An 8,264-nucleotide genomic window follows, 5' to 3' on the forward strand; every position below is an offset into this window, starting at 1 on the left:
CTGGGACTCTGCCCTACATGTCTTTGTTCTACTCATGGCCTGGAGAAGTAGGATGTCCTGCTGGACGTCTGTCCTGCTTTGCCTGGGGTAGTCCCAGACTACACCCGTCCCAGTGTAATTATTAACAGGTCTCCTTTGTACTCTTAGAAATGTTCCAGTTTAGATGATTAATATGTGGTCATCCCATTCAAAAAATAGTGAGTAAAAACGATGGCGAGGAATCGTCACTTCTGGAAGGCTTTCTGACAAATAATTCCAGCAATGGTAACAGTGGAAGGCATTTCTTCCTTCTCTACTGTGCCAAGATCATTTTTTACCCCTAGGATTACCTGAGATTTTCCCAAGGTAAAGTCCAGATGAGAACTGATGTGCCGCTGGCTTGACCGCGCATGTCAGAATCACCAGCCAGAGATGAGGATGAGCCACATGCCTTCAGGACAGGGCGGAGATGGAGGAGAGGAGTGTGGTGACCCTCAGAACATCAACAGACAGGCTGTTTATGATGGGAACACACTGCAGCTGGGAAGGAGGGTGGCCGAGATATGAAATACCCTTCAAGGTGGACGCATACCCAGGGGCATATCATTCGGTGGCAGGGGCCAGCACGGACATGCAGCATTGAAGCCTGTGCTACAGCCTAATGCGTCAGCCCAGGCACAGACTTGTTTGGAGCACACAAAACAGCTCTGAGTTAAGTCCTGTAAGCCATTAAAGAAGTACGGTCTGGTGAATGAACCCTAATCTCGTGATGATCAAGTGATGACATCATATTCTCTCTCCGAGGAGACGCCGTCATGCGCAGAAGGCAGTAGAGGAAGGTTGCTTCGAGATTGCGTGCCGCCCCAGGCCCCGTCTTCGAGGATTCTTTCAGAAGTTCTGACTGATGTTCAACTTCACATCTTGTCGCACGGGAATCTTCTCTGTTTAGTGTCATAAAGTTGGCTTTATGGAATGTAATTCATTTTTATTTTTAGCACAAATTTGTCTGTTTCTTTTAAGGCCACCAGAAAGCGCAACATAGACTCCCCACAGAAATCTCACTTTATCTCCTAAGCTGCAGAATAAACGTACCTTGTTTGCAAACGGAGCATTTTTCTTTACACTCAAATCACTTCAGTGTGTATTTTGCCTCTTCAGCTCACCGACCTTGCCCTCAGCATCTGATGTAAATCACCGTGCCAGTTCCTGACTGGGAGAGTGCTTAGTCCCTTGCGTGGGAAGTTTGCTTACCCTCATGACTCCTGGCTTCTGCAGAGCCTGCCATACCCCACAGCTTCGCCAGACCCTGTGGAAAGCCGTCTCCGTTGTCACGCTGCTGGGGAAGGTGCGTGACTCAGGGCCCGACACACAGGCCTGAGGGTCCGGCGATCTTGCGCTCTGCTCCCAGCTCCATGTGTGACTCACTCTGGGTCAGGCGCTTCCCTCCTGTGCACCTCTGTGTCAAATAGAGAGCTCGGCTCTGTCCTTCTCCCTCCTGAGAAGAAGTGCAGAGATTCAGTCCCCTTTGCAGTCACCCAGTGTCTAAGTGCCAAACGCCTAAAAGACACAACAAAGAGAGTCTAAGATAGCAGGCTAGTTGGGATGACGACTGTTCGGTAAGGGCAGGAGTATTTTCTGTGGGATGGAATGTGTTTAGATCTTTGTCTCCTACCTTCCCATCTTCCTTCCTTTCCGTTTTCTAAATCCTTTCATATAAGAAAGTGCCGTGTTTATACAGGCAGTTCCCTGAAGATCAAGGGTTACTACCTTACCCTCCTGGGCTGCTTAAATAAACAGCCTCATGGTCGCGCGTGCTCCCCTCGTGCCAGGCATGGTGGCTGCCTCCTAGGCCTGCGTGTTTCTGAAAGCGTGGTTGCCAGTCATCTGCTTCAGGAGCATCCGGAGGAGGGTGTTAGAAATCGGGGGTGTGCCCCGTTCCAGACCCCTAAAACAGAATGTCTGGAGGTAGGGTCCAGGAAGCTTTAACGTTCTCAGGGGAGCCTTATGCACGCTTGTGTGTAAAAAGCACTACCTGGGGCTCTGATACTGAATGCAAGTGTGGGATTTGGAGTTAGGCTCTGCTCCTTACTGATTACGTGATTGGCCCAGACATTTAACATCGCTGAGCTTCCCCGGAAGTCGAGGCTGTGGTGAGCCACGATTGCGCCACTGCACTCAGCCTGGGTGACAGAGAGAGCCCTTGTCTCAAAAAAATCAAAAAATATTGCTGAGTTTCTTCATCTTAATTTGTAAAGTAGAAAAATCACTTTTCTGGGCTGGCGTGAAGATTAAATGAAATAATAAAAGTGAAAATGTTTAAAAAGCTGTAGGCTCTGACACAAATTATTATTTACAGAAAGCCAGCTAGGCAGAGAGGGGGAGAGAAAAAGAGAGGGAGGGGCGGGGTGGAGATCTGCTGCCTGGGTATGGACAGAGAGGTGGGGAAGTAGGTAGATAATAGAAAACTAATTGGAGAGAATGTGCGCGTCCCTGGGCTGCTGGTGGGGAGACACCCGACGTGTGCTGTCATGGTGCTATTAATTCTAAGGCGTTAAGTTTCTTTCTAGAATGTGAAAATAGGAGGCTTTAAGAGGTTTCTTTTTTTCTTCTGCTTTTAAAAATGTGCTATCTGTCACGGTACTTTTAGAGCAGCAGGAATTATTTACCTCATCTAGTGGAGAAAACACTCCTAATCATTTGAAGAAACTGCTATTTTTCTTAAAAAAGAAAAATCAGACCAGGCCCAGTGGCTCACGCCTGTAATCCCAGTACTTTGAGAGGCCGCGGTGGGATCATGAGGTCAGGAGATCGAGACCATCCTGGCTAACACGGTGAAACCCCTTCTCTACTAAACATACAAAAAACTAGCCCAGCGCGGTGGCGGCGCCTGTGGTCCCAGCTACTCGGGAGGCTGAGGCAGGAGAATGGCGGGAACCTGGGAGGTGGAGCTTGCAGTGAGCCGAGATCGCGCCACTGCACTCCAGCCTGGGCGACAGAGCGAGACTCCGTCTCAAAAAAAAAAAAAAAAGAAAGAAATCTCAGAAGAGGCTTCTAAGCATTTATCACCAAACTCAGGAAATGTACTGCAGTATGGTTGGGTATTGCATGACTTTAAATCTGGCTTTTAAGCACGTCAAGATGTGTTTCCATGCTCTAAACGCCTAGTTTTCAAATGTCTGGCTGGCTGGTAACATTCCTGGTTACCAACTCAAGGCATGGTCCGTACTTAGGCAGAGCTTGTTGTTAATGAGAATAGAGGTAAGTCTACTTTCCAGCTAGTCTTGATAATGTTTAAGTTTTTTAGTTCTTCTTTATCAAATCCGATAAGCCTGTCTGTTCTTACCCAACACGACGCAGAGCTCATCCTGGTGGAACTGTCGCCCCCGCCATTCTCAGGAAACCCCCCTGCGTTGGGATTATCTTCAATTCAAGGTTACTTTTTAGGAAACTTTTTAAGTCTCTTATCAGTTTTTGAGGGCTGATGTCATCACAACCAAATCACATCTGTAAATCCCTCGCTCAGTGGGCCGCCTGTACAATTAGTGATTGCACGGAAATAAACAAGATGGAATCACTGCACGAGCGAAGGCTCCCCGAGCTTCCTTCACGGCGGCTGCCTGCCTTCCTGATATGTGCGTTTCTGCCGTGTGGACCCAGGGAGGATGTCAGTGAGATTTAACTAACACAGAACCTAAATATAAATTAAAACAAATCCTGGTTTTCTTCCTGCACCCTAAGGAGTCATCTTGCATTCCCTGCAGGGGCACCTCACTCTGAGATGGCTGCTTTAGAGAACCTTCCCAGGAAAGGCCCTTTGGGAAAAACGATGTAAAGTATAAAATACTCTAACAATTACTAGAGTGGCTCCCAAGCAATAGATACTAAAGAGAAATTGGAAAATGCCAGTAAACAAAAAAGAAGAGGAAAACACCCTCATTCCACAAAAGTTCCCCACCCTTCCTAACGCTTTGCTTCATCTCTTCTGAAAGCTTTTTCCAGGGATGTGTCTCTCTATAGAACTTCTTTAAAATATCACTGTGGAACCTATCAGTTAGGGTCCTTGACCATGAGGACAGAAAGCAGGACTCACTGGAAGGCACCTGGGCTGAGGAAGGGGTGCTTACAGAGCCTACTGGGGACTGGGCCACCAGGCTCAGGCTAACAGGAGCCAAGGGGGCATCGGAGGGCAAAGAAGCATGGTGTAAGAGGATAGCAAACATCACATAACCGGAACGGCCCGTCCAGGGCCGCTGCTGCAGGGGACGGCTTTGCACTGCTTCAGGTTCAAGGCCTGCAAGACACAGCCTGCTAAGCTGAGCTCAGTCTGGCCTGGGCAGGTAAGGGCGGACCTTGCTTCTAGGCAGCCATGTGGAAGGCAGGAATCCTCCAACCACCAGCTACACCCCACTGGAGGGAGCAAATACTCTGGTAAGAAATCAGGGTACTATTGGGGAAGAGAAATAGATAAATAACAAACATGACAATACTACAGGATCAGACCATATATGCTATTATGTAATCTGCTATTTTAAGTGAATACATAATGAACACTCTTTCCATGATAATGTATATTCACCTAAAACATAACTTTGAGTGACCGGATAGTATCTAATTGTTTGGCTATACCTTAATTAATTAATTAATTTAGAGACAGGTTTTGCCGTGTCACCCCAGCTGGAGTGCAGAGGCACGGTCATAGCTCACTCTAGCCTCGAACTCCTGACCTCAAGCAATCCTCCCATCTTGGCCTCCCAAAGAACTGGGATTAGAGCCACCACACCTGGCCTATTAGTTCCTCATTCTTAGTAATTTAAATAATTTTCAATTTTGACTATTATAATAAATTAAGATCAACATCCTGCTAGTTAAATCTTAATTGTTTGCTTAGAATACATTCCAAAAAGCAGAACTGTTGGGCCACCTTTAAAGTGATGGGGATCTATTTTTAAGTCCTTTGCTAACATGTTTTCAATCTGTCCTGCAGAAAGATTGTTCCCATATTCTAAACCCTCCCCAGCATATTTTTGCTTTTTATTTTGCAATTAGTTAGGGAAAAATAGTATCTTATTGATCTTTTAAAAATTTGCATTCCATTGATAACCAGAACTTTCTCAAGGCCCACAGCAACTTGCGTACTGACGGATTCCATTGTATTAGCTCCACGAAGCACCAAATTCAAGCCTCACAGATGGTTTCTTCAGATAGAAACAAACCCCTTAGCAGCTATGAAATGGAGCCACAAAGCACAACATTACAGGCAGAATCTGAATTCCAGAGACAGTTTCTTTCAGAACAAGTATTATTTGCAGGAGGCAATTAGAATGAGCTACTATTGCACAGAAGACTTAGCAGGAAATGTCACAGATATTCAAGCAACAAAATAGGAACTGGGGAAATAAGCCTGCAAAAGAAGTGAAGAATGACCAACACAGGCAGAACGAGGGGCCGACTGGCCGCCTGCGGCCATGCCAGAATACCAGCTTCTAAGGCTGTGGAAGTGTTTCCTAATACAATTCATCTGCTCATTCAGTCAGCATTCATTGAATTCCCACCATGTGCCAGACACTGTGCCGGGCACCAGAGATGCCAAAATGAGTATGAGACATAGCCCTTGTCTTTGAGAGGTTTCAGCCTCATGGGAGAGACAGGAAGACCAGTAATGACACTGAGCGAGAGTTGTTCAGCAATGTTAGCCAAGTGCATTGGGGTCAATGACAGCAGCTGGCTCTGCCTGTGGGACTCATGGAGGACTTCATAGAGGAAGTGACAGGATGAACTGCAAATGTTTTATGGGCTCACATTGGCAATTTTGCTGCCAATACCTCGTGGGTGAGAATGTTCTAGAACGAGATGGCTTGAGGCTAATGCTGCAATAGCTTTTTAATAGCATGGCTTAGGGAAAAGAGTGCTGAATTCCAGCTGTACCAGGTATAGGATATGTGACCTGGGGAAAGTCACGTGATGTGTCTGTCCTCTCTTGCCCATCTGTAAAGTGGCAGAAACCGTGGCTACCTTGTAGGATTACTCTGAGCATGATGGGCTCTGTGCACATAGGGCTTAGTAAGTGGTATCTACTATTACAAAGTGTTGAGTAGCCAGGCGCGGTGGCTCAAGCCTGTAATCCCAGCACTTTGGGAGGCCGAGACGGGCAGATCACAAGGTCAGGAGATCGAGACCATCCTGGCTAACCCGGTGAAACCCTGTCTCTACTAAAAAATACAAAAAACTAGCCGGGCGAGGTGGCGGGCGCCTGTAGTCCCAGCTACTCGGGAGGCTGAGGCAGGAGAATGGCGTAGACCCGGCAGGTGGAGCTTGCAGTGAGCTGAGATCCGGCCACTGCACTCCAGCCTGGGCGACAGAGCGAGACTCTGTCTCAAAAAAAAAAACAAAAAAACAAAGTGTTGAGTAAATATCTGCTGAATGAATGAATATAAATATTTTCTCCATATAGTAAATATCTTCAATTATATAAGAAGGTTAGGTACAGGTGTTTATAGGATGTCCGGGAGTAAGAAAGTCCATTTTCCTAAACTTGTGACCTCAGGGACTTCATGGAAAGGGTGTACGTGTCATTTTAACTTCATTCAATAAAATATTTAATTAGTGATATTCTATGCTGGAAACAGTTCTAGTAAACTGGTTGGGTGTGGTAGCTCACGCCTGTAATCCTAGCACTTTGGGAGGCCAAGGTGGGTGGATCACTTGAGGTCAGGAGTTCGAGACCAGCCTGGGCAACATGGCAAAACCCTCTCTCTACTGAAAGTGCAAAAATTAGCTGGGCATGGTGGCGGGCGCCTGTAGTCCCAGCTACTTGGAAGGCTGAGGCAGAAGAATTGCTTCAACCCAGGAGGCAGAGGCTGTAGTGAGCCGAGATTATGCCACTGCACACCAGCCTGGGTAACAAAGCAAGATCCCCCCTCAAAAAAAAAAAAAAAAAAAAGAAAAGAAAAGAAACAGTGCTAGTAAGCAAAACAAAGTCCCCATCCTTAAGGAACTTGAATTCTGACTGTGAGGTTGACCATAGGAGGCAGATAATACATCCGTAAACATATGTCATGTCAGGATTAACACTATGAAGAAAAATGAAGCAGGATAAGGGGTGAGAGTGATGAGGTACTGTCCTGTCTAGAATGACATGGAAGGCCCCTCTAAGGAGGGGATCTTGAGCAGTGGCCTGAAGGGAATGAAGGAGCTTGGGGAAAGGGCATTCCTTGTAGAGGAACATCAAGCACCGAGTGTCTGGCAGCCAGAAGGATCAGCAAGGAGCCCCCAGGCCTTGGTAGCCTGAGTGAAGAGAGAGAAGCAGATGAGGTGGGAGAGGTGGGCAGGCCCCCGAGCATGAAGGGCCTTGTGGGCCAGGAAAGGATTTGGAGCTAAATGTGAAGAGAAGAAGAGAAGCCATTGAATGGTGCTGAGCTGGTTAGGGGACATTACAAGGGAGAGGGCGTCTCAGGTCAGGGTGATAATGGTGGGTAGTGAAAGGTGGTTGTATTTGGGATCTATTCAGAAGGTAGAAGCAACAGGATTTCCCAGTGGATGGGTTGGAAGTAGAGGAAGAGACTCCAAGAATGATCACAAGGTTTAGGCCTCAGCAACTAGATACTATTCGTTAAGGTTTGGGGGAAGATCAAGAGTGTGGTTGGAGACGTGTTCCCAGCTGAGAAGCCAACCAGACATCCAGGCTGTCTATATAAGTCTGGAGCTCCGGAGAGCCTGGGGTTGGAGTGGTCCGTGTACAGAAGATGTTTAAAGCTGTGGGGCTGGATGGGATCACCTAAGGAGGGAGGGTGAGTAGGGAAGAGAAGGGCTCTGAGGGCTGAACCTGTGGGCAACCCAAAGTTAGAGATAGGGAAGGAGAAAGATCAGCAAAAGATACAAGGCAAACATGATATCAGGGCAATCCCAGTTCCTATTCTGTCCCCCATCCTGTGTCCCCAGGACCATTTGAGGGCCTCCATCACCCAGTTGTTTCTTTTCAATGGTCCTTCAGAGTCCCTGAGGCAAGCTGCACTCACATAGACTAGAAAATACTGCATGTATTTTGTGTGCAACTCTGTGGTAGTGCCGTGTTTTTCAGTTGCTTGTGAGATCTACGAATATCCCTTCTCATCACATTCCGGGTGAACTGTCCTGATCCCATGGTTTCTCAGTGTCTCTGAAATTCTTGTGACCTTCAGTCCTGAGGACCAGTCTTCTCTGAGTAGGGAGGCCGGGGGTCGAGGCCGGGCCTCACTGCCATTGTTTCTGGCTGCATTACCAATTAAAGGAGTTCAATCCAGCTGAGC

The 8,264-nt window shown here is 47.2% G+C and overlaps 1 protein-coding gene across 2 annotated transcripts in view; it reads left to right on the plus strand.

The window, feature by feature from the left end:
• Positions 1-4,463, plus strand: part of EFCAB2 (EF-hand calcium binding domain 2) — a 483,350-nt gene extending 478,887 nt beyond the window's left edge. Inside the window, exon 7 of one of the 2 annotated variants that reach the window (XM_050785114.1) lies at positions 784-4,463. In XM_050785114.1, coding sequence (XP_050641071.1) covers positions 784-812 — 29 coding nt within the window. In that variant the 3' untranslated portion in view covers positions 813-4,463. The remainder of the gene's footprint in view (positions 1-783) is intronic. The other variant, XM_050785124.1, reaches the window with a different exon arrangement.
• The last annotated feature ends 3,801 nt before the right edge of the window (positions 4,464-8,264 follow it).

Source organism: Macaca thibetana, chromosome 1, assembly GCF_024542745.1.
Source record: "Macaca thibetana thibetana isolate TM-01 chromosome 1, ASM2454274v1, whole genome shotgun sequence".
Classification (NCBI taxonomy): Eukaryota; Metazoa; Chordata; class Mammalia; order Primates; family Cercopithecidae; genus Macaca; species Macaca thibetana.